Here is a 15,560-nt window from a genome sequence, read left to right as displayed (position 1 = left end):
AGCCTTTTGAGAAAACATAAAATAACAGCACTCTATTGTAAAAATCTTATTCCATGGCACCTGAATTCTCTCTGGATTATACTATACAAGCTATAACGACTATTCTGCTCCATAAATGGTGTCTGAGAACCTTACGTCTCCACATAATCTCAGTGACACATATGTCAGCATGTTTGCAGTACACTGTACTATCCGGTGCACGGTGGCAGTAACGCGTACAGGAAGTGCCACGTGTACTTAGCGCGCATGTGCGGGGCCGCCCCGGGGTAGGGACTCTGCACTTCCTGCTGCCTGAGATCCCAGGGCTGAATTATTTCACTATTGCTAACAATTTTGGGCCTCGATCAGGCGGACACCGGCAGCCTCCAGTTAGGAAGAGTCGCGATGAGCGGCTGAGTCCCCGGCACACAGCGGACATTTCAGCAGTATCTCCGGGTTCACCCCTCCTTCACCCTGCCCAGCCACCATGTCCAGCGCCGGGTACAACTCCCAAAATGGGGGATCTGGGCCCCCGTATTCAAATGGTGAGTGTGGAGACATCTACTATACTTGTCCTAGAGGTCAGTTAAAGGGGAGACGTCTCTCTGTGTTGCATAAGGAGGTGGCCCTTGGTATTTAATAGCAAACTAACTGGTGACGGCTGTCTATTCTCTCTTCTGCCAGCATATAAGGGGTTAAGGAGGAGGTGGGTAGCATATATATATATATATATATATATATATATATATATATATATATATATATACATATATATACACATACATACATACATACACACATACACACATACACACAGAGCAAAGTAAAGACTTATGCTGGAGTCACAGTGGTTAATAGCAGACATAGAGAAGGTCATGGGACCTTGCATATCAATTGGCCCACCTTTAGGCTCATCAGCCCTTCTGTTGAACTGACCAAAGGTCACTGTTTCTCTTGCTGGTTGTTTCTGCCACCTTTGAGCTTTCGTTAGTTGTATCGTCTGTGGTTGTGTCAAAAATTAAGGTTAATCATCTATTTTTTTCCATATTGTAAAATAAATAAAATTAATTGTATTTGGATCTGCTTACATATAATTTGAAAACCAGGTTATATGAAATTGCAACAAACATTAATTCCCTCTTGTTTTTTTTTTTTGTTTTTTTTTAGAGAAGTGGTTGATTTTGTTATAGTTTGAGGATTTATCGGAAGCGCTTCCAATATAGTGCTCCATACTACTGAATTTGTTTCTGACGTTTTTATTCCATTTACTGGATTCATTCTTGTGTTACATGATACTTTTGTGAGGATAATGTGTGTTAGGGTTATACATCTGTTACTCTAACTTTTTATTATTGTGTGTCTTCAATATAATCAAAATGGAAGCATAAATAAAATTATGGTATTACCATGTGTTATTTAGAAACACATATTCAGTGTGTTGGCTACATACATAATATCTTTTGTTAAAGGCATCAGTAGGATATTGTGCCCTATATAATTACTCATTTGGTAGCCTTGTCAAACTGCACCATATTGCTCAGACAAACAAAGTTTACATTGGGACTGGGCAAACTATAAGGGGGAAATTGGATGTCAATTTTTAAAACTTCCTTAGTTCTATTATGATGTGCCCAGTGTCTTTCTCTGACTTCACTGTCACTGGTCTACCCCCACCTACATTAATTGTAATAAAAAAACCTCATAATTTTCAGTTGTGCTTTTTATGTTGTCAATGCAATCCTAATGTTAATATCAAAACTGCACAGCTGCTTTAATGATTGCTGCATAGTTTACACTACTGAGAACAGTGGTATTATAGATTAATGCATTGCAAAATTGCCAACTTAGAAACTTGTCAAAGAACATTTTGTGTGGAACACTAATGCTGATTTGTAGAGTTGTCTTTTGTTAGGGCACAAAAGACAGTACTGATTTTCACTTTGTGGTCTCGATACAGGGAAACAAGTTTTAAGCAGCACAGCAGAATAATCTTGCATAAATTTAGCTTACCATTCTTGGCTTTGATAATGTACATCCGAGTATCTTGTTCACATATGTTTTAATAAGATATAAAATAATTTTCTAAATAAACTTATGTACAAAGTTAATTTTGTAAATGAGTGTTTTATATCTAATGTACACTAGATGGCCAAATGTATGTGGACAAACTTTCTAATTAGTGTTTGGCCATTACACCTATTGCTTACCGGTGCATAAAATCATGCATACAGCTTTGCAATCTTCATAGTCAAACATTAGAAGTAGAATGGGTTGTACTACTCAGTGACTTTCAACATGGCACTGTCATAGGTTGCCACCTTTCCAAGTCAGTTTGTCAAATTTCTGCCCCACTAGAGCTGCCTCAGTCGACTGTAAGTGCTGTTTACGAGAAGTGGAAATGACTAGGAGCAAAAATAGCTTTGCCACGAAGCTGCCCTAACAAGCCCACAGAATGGAACTGCTGAGTGCTGTAGCGCGTAAAAATTGTCCTCACTTCCAACACTCACTCAGAGTTCCAAACTGCCTATAGAAGCACTGTGAGTACAAGAACTGTTCATCAGGAGCTTAATGGATTAGATATCCATGGCAGATCAGCCACACACAAGTCTCAGATCACCATGCTCATTGCCATACATTGACTGTAGTGGTGTAAAGCTCATCGTCATTGGACTCTGGATTAATGGGAACACGTTCTCTGGAGAGACATATGAGGCTTCACCATCTGGCAGTCTGACGGACAAATATGGGTTTGGCGGATGCCAGGAGAATGTTTCCTATATGAATGCGTACGGTCAACTGTAAAGTCTGTTGGAGGAGGAATAATGTTCTTGGCTGTTTTTCATGGTTTGACTTGGGCCCCTTAGTTCCAGTAAAAGGAAATCTTCATTCTACAGCATACAGTGACGTTCTAGAAAATTGTGTGCTTCTGAATTTGGAGCAACAATTTGGTGAAGACTCTCCTTTTTCATCATGACTGTGTCCATGTGCACAAAGCGAGGTTCATAAAAACAAATGGTTTCTCAAATTTGACTAAACTTGATTGACCTGCACAAGCCCTGATGTCAACTCCATTTAACACCTTTGTGATGAATTAGAATGCTGACTGCGGACCAAGACTTATCGCCAAACATTAGTGCCAGACCTCATTTATCCTCTTGTGGCTGAATGGATGTGATTTCCTGTAGTCATGTTCTAAAATGGAGTGAAATGCCTTCTCAAAGGAGTGGAGGCTGCAGCAAAGGGACGTATCCGCTCCATATTAATATGCATGGTTTTGGAATGAGATGTTCAACAAACACACATGAATATGATGTTTGGTTGTTCACATACTTTTGGCCATGTTGTGTATTTGCTGTCTGTAAGTATTAATGCAAAAAGGTTTTTTTTCTTTGTCCCTTAAGGGAGAATTCAATTGGGCGTGTTACGGGTAAAAGTAATGCGGCTTGCGCATTATTACCGTTATTACGGTAATATTGCGCTTAAATACCATTTATTATGGTAGTTTTAACGCCGGCTTTTTGCCCCCAGATCTGCAAGCACAAAGTAGAGTTTAAAATCACCGTAATAATGGTAATAACTTTAGCGCCGTGCTAATTCGGGGGAATTGAATTCTCCACTTATTGTTGATTCAGTGATATAAGCGCTCACAATTACCACAAGATTGTTCACTTTGTGTGGAGTTTTATTAAGGTTAGGCTACATTCACTACACAGTCGAGTTTTAGTTGTGTAATCTGACAGTAGTTTAGCAGAGATCAGTTGTTTTGTAACTTTGTCAGTTGTTTTGCTCTGCTGCTCAATTGGTCTTTTAAGTTGCTTTCTAACATGATGATCCTTCAAATGTGCAAGGCAGAAATTGAACCCCCTCTGGAAATCATAGGCAAATGATTTTTTGTTTTTGCTTTTTTTTTATATTTATCTCAAGACAAATCTTGCCAAGTCACATTGTGTTTTCTTAAATGCCTCATCTCATGATAAAAATTTAAGTCCAAAGACTGAAAATCACCTGTGTGACCCTCTGCTAATGTGGGTATTTTTTCACTCTATTCTGTTAGCTTTTACTTTGGTAATTTAATTAGGCATTGTTTACATTTCCCATGATGCGTTTCAATCTGCTGATTGCTTGTTGACAATCAATCACATCTTCAACTGTTTCCTGATAACATATAAAAGAGCTCAAATTTTGTAAGAATGCATTGTCAAAATATTTCCTACTTGTACCGTTAAGTTTCAAGTAAGTTTTTATAAATGGGGATCAACATAATACCAGATCTGCAATCGCCATTGTTCCACTACTGGGAGCTGCTACACTAAAGCAGCCGATGATGGCCGAAACTGAGTAGCAGCTCCGTTTTGTCCATCCTCAGCTGCTTTAACGAAGCAGCTGTGGAGCGACAAAAGTGGTCTGTGTGCCATGTCTTGCACGTGTGTCAGGTGTTGCCGACCACTGCACTAGTGTGAAATTGCCCTAAGGGTGATATTGTAGTGTTGTGTTGTTTTATCTTCACCGTACCTTCACCATTATTGTCTATGTAGAAATGCAAAATGGTCATCTAGTGGGAGACAACTTCTAAAAGATATGGTCATCCAGACAACAATATAGGGAGCTAGGAGCCTGAAATGTGATAGCCTGAGTGATTGCAGATCAGTATCACATGTATAGTCTGGCCTTTACATAAATGGCCATTGTCAAATGACAATGGACATAAATAATGTTCAGACTTTAGTTGTTAAAACACATAGTATTGTCTCTTTCATGCTGTTTTGGGTGCAGAACCTTGTGTGTGAATTTTTCTTTTAAGTGGAACTTATTTGAAAATTTAAACTGCACTATGATAAGGATTGTAGCTTCGTATAATCATTTACATTTTGACAAATGTTTTGCTGGCATGTTGGGTTTTTGTCAAGAAGATGTAAATCCATTTTATTTATGTCCTACTCTCAATATAGTGATCTTTAGTGCGGTGTTGGTCAAGTATGTACACGAACATGACATCATTTATATCATAAATATGTGCTCATGGCTTGATACAGTAAAAAAAAAACGAATGCTGTAATAGAACAGTCCTAGGTTCAGGAATGAAAAGCCTTGAAAGGGTGCATATTACCAGCGGCATCAACCCTGACTCGCTGGATCATCTTGGGCAGACTACACACCTTTTGTGAATTAGGTGGCATACATGGTTTATTAGGAACGCTGTAGGTGAACTGCACAGGGGTCCCTGCAGATTGATTCTTCGCTTTTCTGCAGGGAAACACTGGTGCTGACAAGGTCCTCTGGTGACTTAGAGCTGTGTGTGTATCTATGCATGTGTATATATATATATATATGTATATGTATATATATGTATATGTATATGTGTATATATATGTATATGTATATGTGTATATATATATATGTGTATATGTGTATATATATATATATATGTGTATATGTGTATATATATATATATATATATGTATATATGTGTATATATATATGTATATGTATATGTATATATATATATATATATATATATATATGTGTGTGTGTGTTATATACCGGTGTGTGTGTGTGTATGTGTATGTATATATATATATATATATATATATATATATATATATATATATATATATATATATATATATATATATATATATTACGCACACACACACGCAATTAGGTGTCATTTTGCTTTCTGTGTGTCCCCTTTCAGCCCTCTGAAAGTGGAGGGGTGCAGATGTTCATGTTTAGCAGGTCCATTTTTCCCCCTTCTATGTAAATTGATGGGTCATGCTATGTTTATAACAGGTTGTCTGCTGGATATGTCTATACTCTGTCACTCTGTGGTATTTCTTTGTATGGTTAAGGAGACCTAATTTAAGGGATCATGTAGTTTCTTTCGTTTTGGATTAGAAGGGTTTTAGAAACCACCAACTTATTCTGTATTAGAAACCACCAACTTGTTCTGTGACCAAAGGCATTAGGCCACAGATAAGTGTTCAATGCTGGAATTATTTGTTTTGTGGAATCTGTAATGTATGTAATGTAGTTTGTGCTAATAGGTTCTGTTGCTTTAAAAGAACATGTCAGGTTTGTGGAAAAGTTTGTTTTACATAAGCCTATATGTACTAGGAATGTGATTACAAAAAACAAACAAAGTTGTCCTATGCTCTCTCTCTACCTGAGAGAGAGAGGGTAAAATGCAAATGCGATATGCCAGCTTCAATTTCATGCTGGCTTCTACTTCACAGCTCTCCTGCCTCGTGAGTATAGAAGGACAAAGCTGCCCAAGAGTGGACATGACTGACAGCATCCGCTTGTGTCATGTGTTGATATGTTCTCCCCCTGGGTTGTGTTCTTTGTTTACTTTTTTTTATGTACAGATATAAGGTACAATGTAAAACATTAATTTTTCTCAGTGAACTGTGTATAGGGAGGGGAGGGGCACTGGAAGCAAGATATGACTACTGTAAAAGGGCTCGTTAATACATGCGTTGGGTAAGTGGGTAAAAGATGTGAAAAGTGACCTGCAGATTAGTGAAGTGTATTAATGTGTTTTTCATGCAACATTGATGTGCTATGCTTTTACCAGTACAATTTGCTATACTGTTAGCACATGAGAATTGGGTCACACCACGTTCTAAAATGTTAAACTATTAGAAACTTTAAATTCTACTTTTAATGCCATTTTCATGCCTTAGCAGTGGATTGGGGTGGATAAAGCCTAAGATCATTAGAACATGTATTTCATAAAGAAGCTGCAAATAACTTTCATAGATCTAGATATGTATGTAAAATGCTCCATATTTGCTAGCCATTTAGACAACTCTCCTCACCCGCAACCCCCACTGCCACTTGCTCACTCGCCATCTTTTAATGCTCCTCGGCGCCAAACAGGTTCCTGTGTCATTTTATACACTCAGACATGGGCGTTTGTTTCTGCTGTGGACCAATCAGCGATGATGCACGCCGAGAATGGAGCATTCCATTACATACGAAGGGATTTTATTAGGGAATATTGATTGCATTGCACTTTAGCAGTTAAATGTTTTTCTAAATTTAATGTATATTACTAAACTTCTATTTTATAGAAATGAATGAAGAGACAGTGTTGCCTTCTATTTTTATGCAGCTTTGGGTGTTAACTATAGTGAAAGCTCTGCCCCTTTATGCTAATGTATTTGGTATATCGTTACATGCCCCGCAAATGTCGCTGCAGTGTGTACAAAATTTAAATCATTGCTCACGACAACATGGCTGTAAAAAGTCGCAAAAGGAACGTCCGCTCTTCCCTTTATCGTCCTAAACAAGGCTAGTGTGTATGCAGTCCATGGACCGAGCGATCGGACCATCGATCGCATGTTAAATCGCTCGGCATAAAAAGTTGGTCGAAATTTCTGTAGTGTGTACCCAGCATTACTCTGCTGTGGGGTAATAAGTCTGTCCATAGAGTGGGTCATAAATCCAGGTGTAAGATTGATAAGAACATTTCAGTCATTAACTCAAGGACTCAGTTTGAATTTCCATATTTTTATCTCCCTGTCATTCTTAAAAAGACCTTTTAGTATGAAGACTTTTAAATCTGTCATTCTGTGTCCTGGTCCAGAGAAGTGTTTACCCACGGAGTTGTCCAGAGACTTCCTTATTGTGTGTCTGTGTAAATTAAGATATGAGTGTGAGGAACATATTTAATGAAGTATAAACATTTTTACTCAGACCAGAATTGGGAAAAAATCTTTTTCCAGTTCTGGTCTTTAAATAAAAATATCTCATGTAGTGTCATGTTCATGTAGTTGTAAGAGCAACCCCTTAGAAAAATTGGATGACAATGAGTCAAAAGATTTAAACAAAAGAGCCCAATGCCTAGTGTGGAATGAACCACCCCCCTCTTGTGACACACAAACATGCCAGTTATTTAATATATAATCAGTCATGTACTACAATCTTTGTTATTATTGAAAATAATATGAAATAGTTTAGTTGCTCTTGAGTTTTGTAGGATGTTTCATACATGTATCTAGAGATCAATGCTGCCTAATAGAGTATCCCCTGCCACAAATTAATTTGCTGCCAGCTGCAATTTATATTTTCTTTTCTATAAGCTGTAATTTATATTGGCTCTTCCACGTATAGGGTTGCCTGAACTTGTATTGTAAAAGTTTAATACATATGAAATTCATATTGTTATAGATTAGATAAAAAAAAAATCTTAAAGTGTATTCCAATGTCTGTTGTGGATATAAACAGAATATCCCAAAGACTATGAATATGCTAAAATGCTCAGGGGGATATTCTGCAGTGGTGTGAACACGAACAGTATTTCTGAGTGTGTATTCCATTTGTGTCTAAGACACATGTGGAAAGTATCAATATAGTAGTAAAATTAAACTGCTTGATACCAGTAGGATCATCTATATTACCATTTGCAGGGCTGCTTGCAATGCATGATTTCTTTCTCTGTGAATGCACTTCTTTTTCCCATGTGTACATAACGTTGCAATTGTATAGTCAAAATGGTTTTAAATCTGTGAAGGAAAAAAGTTCAACAATGCCAAGTATTACTATATGCATGCCTTGTATAAAAACAAAGTGTTCCTAATAAATTGCTCTGGCTATGAAGTGGCTAAGAAACTAACATGGGATTGCCTGTATGGTCTCCTTCACATGTATGTGCTGGCTGTGATTCTTATAGTGGCAAATTACACTCAAGCTACTGTAGAAGGTAAAAAAAAAAGTGCTGCAGGAAGATTTATAGTTTGGAACAATTTTATATTTAAAATTGACAGTATTTTATAATCTATACTTTAATTAGTCTTAAACCTAAAAATGTAGTTGCCATTATTTCCTTTTGTATGCTTCATTGTATGACCTAATTTATTCGGATCTGACCTTCTCTAATAGAAGTGGCCAAATATATAACATTCTGCATAGATATCCTTACAATGAATGACTTGTATGGTATGGAACCTCTTGTGATTTTTTTTTTTTCCATTTTTTTATAAGAAGCTACAACAATTTCTAAACTTGTTTTTGTTTTAATAACCAAATTGTGTTTGAAAGTTCAGTCGTTTGTCACATGTTATGCCGCTGAAGTGTAATCTTTTTGGCCAAATGCAGTTACTTTTTAAGTAAAATAGCCGCACTAAGTTGTTTGTGAGCTCACAAATGGCATTTTGCTTGATCAGAATTTGAGAGTGCCCTGTTTGCATAATAACTTCAGTATCTGGATGACCAATGATTGCATTTACATATTTTATGCATTCGTTGACCAGCTGTTTAGTCACTCACCTCTGTGATCTGGTTGTTCAGTATTTCTGGAAATGTGCGTTTTGTTCCACCAATTGTGTCAAATCCTGCCGTTGGCTCAAATGTGTTCTATTGATTGAGGGAATGGTACAGCTTGGCCATGTGCTTATATAGCCAAAATGAAAAGTAATCCTGTTGCTTGCCATAAATTGATCTGGTTTAGTTTATGGTTGATTTGTGACTCAATGTGTACATTATTGGAGATACATCTAAAAAAAAAAAAAAAAAGTTATACATTTACATATTAGCCTTTGTATGTTGGTACAGCTTGGTCAAATATACACTTCAGTGTTTAAATGTATATAATCTGTTTTCATTTTCTCCTTAAGGTCCGCTTCAAAACCCATTGATTTATTCACCACAGCCGCCAGTGGGACAAGGCTATAATCCAGCGCCTCCCAGCTCATACCCACAGCATATTCCAGCTAAGGCTTCTCTGCAAGCAGGCCCTGGACTATACAGTTATGGTAGACCTCAGATTGTTCCACAACCAGGCAATAACCCAGGATCTGGGCAGGCTTTTAGTAGACCACCTATGGCACCTTCACCAATGGTATCGCCTCAAAATACAAACTCTGCATCCAGAATGCCACCTCCCCCTCAGAACTCAGTTGGAGCCCCAGCGACTCTTGGTGGCAATCTTCCTCATGGAATCCAGCCTCAACAATCAAACTGGCAGTATTTTCCAACACCCTTGAGTCATGGACAGCCTCAACCTGTGGCTCACCATGTGTCGTCCACAGCAGGAATTGTCCCAGCAGCACCATCAACCTTTGGGAACTCAAAGCCACCAACTACTCACCAGTATGGGGCTTCTTTTGAAGGTCCTCCTTTTCAGAACAGTTTTATGAGTCCAGGTACAGTATGAATGCCTGAAAATCATTTTTATGTGTGTATGTGTGTCTATATATAGATAGAGGTGGGAGATATATATATATATATATATATATATATATATATATATATATATATATATATATATATATATATATATATATTACTCACACATACATGCATACCTATGAGGGAGCATTACATCCCTACTTAATTTCCTTTATCCAGTGATGCACTTAGACACTAATTAGAAACATGTGCATGAATTGCCAAACTCTTGCATTTTTGCTATTAAGATTTAACAGTAAGTGGAGAGAATACCTCTCCAAGATGATGGAATGATCTGAATTTAATACAGGACATAGTGTTGTTTTTGTTGTTGTTTGTTTTTATATTTCCTCCTGCAATATGAAGTTTAGAAATGTCATATCTGCCTTGTAGCTGAAGGGTCCAGCTACAGCGCCAGACACTGATTTCTGAAGGATTGTACAATGCAGGAGTGTCAAAACATTTCCTCATGGTGAGGGGAAGTACCAGTGGTAACAGTGTGAAGTCACCATCTTCCCTTTGATAGACAGACCTCTGTTCTATGCATGGTATTACTGAAAGATCCAGGTGGACATTGGTCAAATACAGGGTTTCCCAAACTCACTCCTCCTGGCCCCCTAATAATCTTTTACACTGTGTCAGTCAGCAATAAATACACTTGTGCTCCAGCAAAAGGATATGGAAAGCATGCACTGTTAGGGGGATACTGAGGGTTGAGTTTGCGAAACAGACTTGGTTATTTTTAGATGTAGGATGTGTTATTAATAAGATAGATACTACCCAATGCCCTTTTTTTGACACTGAGCCCTGAGCACTACCTTACATGCTGCCATAGTTGGACACCTTATATGTATCTTTATGTTCTTCCCCTCTGTCTCTCCTCATTGACTCGTCTGAACCTTAAGTCTTTAAATGGCCATCTGGTTTTATCGCGCTGCTAACTACCAGCTGATGGGCTTACTGTGAAGCCTTTTGGGTTTTTGTTGGTTCCTAGCAATTGGTTGTCACTGGCTTCTCTTCCTGCCACCACTTGGCCAAGCCAGCCACCTACTATGTGTGTTAATTTAACACACAGATAGTGTCCCTAGTTGTAGCTGTGCAGCTGCTGCAGTACCTCTTGCTGTTTTTTTCTGTCTGAATCCTTACTGATTTCTTACTGTGGATAAGGACTGCTGGTATGCTAGCAGAGCACAGACACAGGAATTCTGGGCTCAATGCATAACAGACAGGGAATGGATAACAGTGTGCGCTTTAATCTGTTGGCCACAAGAACGAGCACATGATCTTAATAGTAATCAGGTTTAATGTCTGTCATAAGAGCTGTTCCTTCTTTCATACATTTTTTTTTCTTCTTGTTTTTGGATATAACTACACAGGTCTGGGTATGTGTAAACTCAGACATGTGTAATACACACTCAATACAGCAACATGTGTTCTTTATATAGAACCAAGAGCAGTTTCCACTCCTGCTGTAATTTGTATGAAGTGAGGAGGGTGGCCAATCTGAAAGAAGCATAATACTTGTCTATAGTAAACAATTGGGTGAAGACTGCACTGAGCCAACCAATCAGGACTAGATTTGACTGGACTAATGGACAAGGACTTATCTGCCCATGAGCCATTCACTTCTGTTGTTAGTCAGGAGGACAGTGATACAAACATATTAATAGTTGGCATCAGGGTATAGATTCTGGCATAGGTAACAATGGGCTGTCTAGTATTGTGTTTTAATGTAATTTACAATAATCTGTGATTCCAAAAATTGCTACACACACACACACACACACACACACACACACACACACACACACACACACACACACACACACACACACACCCGTTAGCCTCTCCAGCGCTAAAGAGTGTAGGGGGTGGGGCAGGGTCTAGGTGGTCTCTTGCCACTGCATCACGACCAACATTCTGTCTTTACCCTTTTGCAGGATCCAGTGACTTTTACAGTGCACTTTCCAGGAGGGTTGCAGCTCTTTGTACGGCACAACAGCGTCATTCAATGGCGCAGTTGTACAGAGTGGCAGCGTCTGTTTCTGCTGCATATTGTTTTCTTTGTTGCATGCCTTTGCATTCACAAATGCAGGGTTTTGGCCACAAATATTGCGCACAGCCGTTTCAGAGCATTCCCGCCCTTGGACACAGCTTTGGTAGCTCCCCAAGGTAACGCAGTGTCGCCCAGTGGTAGGACAGAGAAAAGAGGATTTTTACTCGCCGTAAAATCAGTTTCTCTTACTACACTGGGGGACACTGCGCGCCCTCCCTTGCTCTGAAAGTAGTGCTATCTTTGGTGTTTCTTTCTAAATTGCTTCTTCTCTCTTCCTGGCTTGGTTATACAAAACTGAAGTCAGCTACAGAGGAGGGGCATAGTGGGGGAGGAGTCAGGGGAACAAACAAGTTTATAAGTGCCTAACTCCAGTCCCACCTACTATACCCCAAGGTAACGCAGTGTACCCCAGTGTAGTAAGAGAAACTGATTTTACGGTGAGTAAAAATCCTCTTTTTGACTTTAAAAAGCATTCAATTGGCCTGTGCATTTATCTTTAGCGACACCACTTTAACTCCTCTAGGAAAGCCAGAGCTTAGGTTTGACAGAGGTAATAATTGTTTCCATATTCAAGCATATTACATAAGCACTTATGTCCTACCTGTACAGTAGTGCTTTAAATTGAGTGGCATTCAGTCACAAAAACATGTACACTAGATTGTCCTACCCCAGTATACCTGGTTGTTGGCATGCACATGCAATTCAAGACAAAATTATGCATTGTGAACCACTATTTTCTTGACTAGAGACACCTTCACTTCTCTATAAAAAATGCCTGAGTTTCCGCCAAGAAAGGCTTTGATTGCAATAATAACAGTGGTACCCTTACAAAGGAAGTGTTGGTGGGGTTTGAACATAATAGAAAATGTAGGTCAGCTGGAGGACTATCTGTTGTCATTCCCTGTTAAAGGACAATTGTTTACTATAGAGTATTTTACTTTAAATATTTTAGAATTCCTGATGTTCATGGTTTGTAAAGACTCAGACATTACAGTGAATATACACTAAAAAAAACAACTTTTTTTTAGCAATGTAATTCCATACTTAGTGACGGTCCTTTAGCACACTGATGTGATTCTAGTACACAGTAGCCTCTCTTTCATTCTACCTGACAGGATGTTGGTATGATCTGTAGATTATATAACTAAAGGCATGTTCATAGACCACAGATAATTAACATTCCTGTTTTAATTTAATTGATGTCTATTACGTGGGGACTATGGAACCTAATTATAATCTATACCTCCTCCCCTTTATTACCTCTGTCTGCACCAATACCTCTAGGGCCTGATTCATTAAGGAACTTAGGCAAGAAATTTCTTGCTTAAGTCTCCTGGACAAAACCATGTTAAAACGTTTTTTCATGTAGCACACAAGTACTTGATAGCTTATTTGTACACTGAAATTTAAGTTGATATTTGTGTGCTACAAAACACACTATTTAACTTATGTGCAAAATATAAAACTAATTTTCACCACTTGCATTTTAACATGGTTTTGTCCAGGAGACTTAAGTAAGAAATTTCTTGCCTAAGTTGCTTAATGAATCGGGGCCCTAGTCTTTCACTTATGTCTGAATGAAAATGATGTCACTAGTGTGTTTCTATTTCCAAAAATGTAAAATTTCACTACATTTTTTTATTTTGTTTTTCATAAGGGCCGTCATGTAGGCAATTCACTAGGAAAATATTGGTTTGCATTACATAGACCTAATTTGCATTGTAAATATTCTAAGCTTATTTCCTAACAACTGCTATTTCTCAGGTTCTGCTCTCCCACCAATGAGCCAGTCTCAGCAAGGCCGACCTCCTTTGGGGCCTCCTCCCACATCATCCCCTTTGACAAAACTCACAGCACCTCCTTCTGGTCCACCAGTCAGCAGTGAATATATGCCACCATTAATCAGCGCCCCTCCCAGGCAAGATGGTAAGTAGCCAGTTCTTAATGAGACATACTATTGGTTGTGTGTTTGCTTTTGATACCATTTTATTTAATTATTTTCCTTTGTTAAAGATTCACTGAATAACAACTCTATACACCTGATGGCAATATCTTAAGAATAGCTGATGATCAAGTTGTGCTACCTGCTATTTAATAATTGAACTTGTCCATCTCTAGACAGCCTAGCGTACTACTATTTTGTATTGTGTGTGATGTAATAGAGTTAGGACCTTCTTATAACAGTAGGTATCCCATAATTCAGGTATGATCACAATTTAGCCCCCCTCCATTCAGCTTTAAAAAAAACAAAAGTAATGTCGTCATGTTAATTTAGCATTTGAGCTACAGCTTCTTGTTTACAACACCCTTCCCTTCCTCTGCATCCTACCAACTAAGATAGTCCAGTAGCGTGACTTGTTTTTAAAGATCTACAATATGTTTAAAGCATCTTGGGTTATTAACGGAAGTGTGTTTTGGCTAGGAGTCTCTAAATCACATCTGTTCTGGAACGCCTCTGACACCCCTATGTTTAAGTTGCAATAACCTTAGTTTATTACTATGTTACAAAATTTCTGCTTGGAAATATGGCAAAGAAAAGTGTTCCAAGACAGGAAACTATCTTTAGTGGCTGCGATCTGTTGAGGCAAGTAGTTTCTCTAAAGCTACCCACATGTCCAGATTTTGGTAATTTTTGGTCAAATCGGGAAAAAATTATTGGGATGGTTATGGAACCCAAAATCATTGTTTGATTGGAAATTGTACTGTTAGAACAAAAACTCCAGGCTATCCGTGACTGCATCAGCCAGTGTGCTGGGTCATAGGCTGAAATGTTAATTTGGCCTGCCCACTGAATGACGAGAGTGCAATAATTGGATGTGCACATGTTGACTGGTGTGTGACTTGTAAAACAGTTCTAGGCTTTTACACTTTATAATGTTAAATATTCTAATTGTCTCACATTTTTGGTGCAAGTCATTTTGATTTAACACACCTCGCATTTCTGGTGTAAGTAATTTTGGATTAACACACATTTTCCAGATTTAAAGCAATCTGAGTTTGCAGTTGAAATTAAAGTAGATATATTAGAAGATAAATAGAGATGACAAGGTACCTACAGTGTAGTAGTATTTAAGTGGCAAAAATGAATGCCTACCAAAAACTAATTTTGTGATGTTTATCTGTGTACTTGTAGAATCTCTTGTGGGTCTCTTGCTTTTGCATGATCCAACCTAGTATGACATCAATGGACCGTTATATGTGAAAACAAGAAATGGCCAGTGTTAACAAGTATCTGCGTACCAAAGATGATTTATTTAGAAGGCATCACAGATTTTGTAGCACTGGACAATCGTACAGATAGAAAATAACTAATATGGTTAGTGTGCAAGATCACAAATCAAGAAAACAATTACAC

At 38.1% G+C, this 15,560-nt stretch overlaps 1 protein-coding gene across 1 annotated transcript in view; it reads left to right on the top strand.

Moving 5' to 3' along the window:
- The first annotated feature begins 254 nt into the window (after window positions 1-254).
- SEC24A (SEC24 homolog A, COPII component) overlaps window positions 255-15,560 on the top strand; it is a 60,055-nt gene continuing 44,749 nt past the window's right edge. The window contains exons 1-3 of the mRNA XM_075209759.1: window positions 255-524; window positions 9,597-10,124; window positions 13,970-14,131. Coding sequence (XP_075065860.1) covers window positions 467-524; window positions 9,597-10,124; window positions 13,970-14,131 — 748 coding nt within the window. The 5' untranslated portion in view covers window positions 255-466. The remainder of the gene's footprint in view (window positions 525-9,596; window positions 10,125-13,969; window positions 14,132-15,560) is intronic.

This window comes from Mixophyes fleayi, chromosome 4, assembly GCF_038048845.1.
Source record: "Mixophyes fleayi isolate aMixFle1 chromosome 4, aMixFle1.hap1, whole genome shotgun sequence".
NCBI lineage: Eukaryota > Metazoa > Chordata > Amphibia > Anura > Limnodynastidae > Mixophyes > Mixophyes fleayi.
This window is presented reverse-complemented; position numbering and strand designations above follow the sequence as displayed.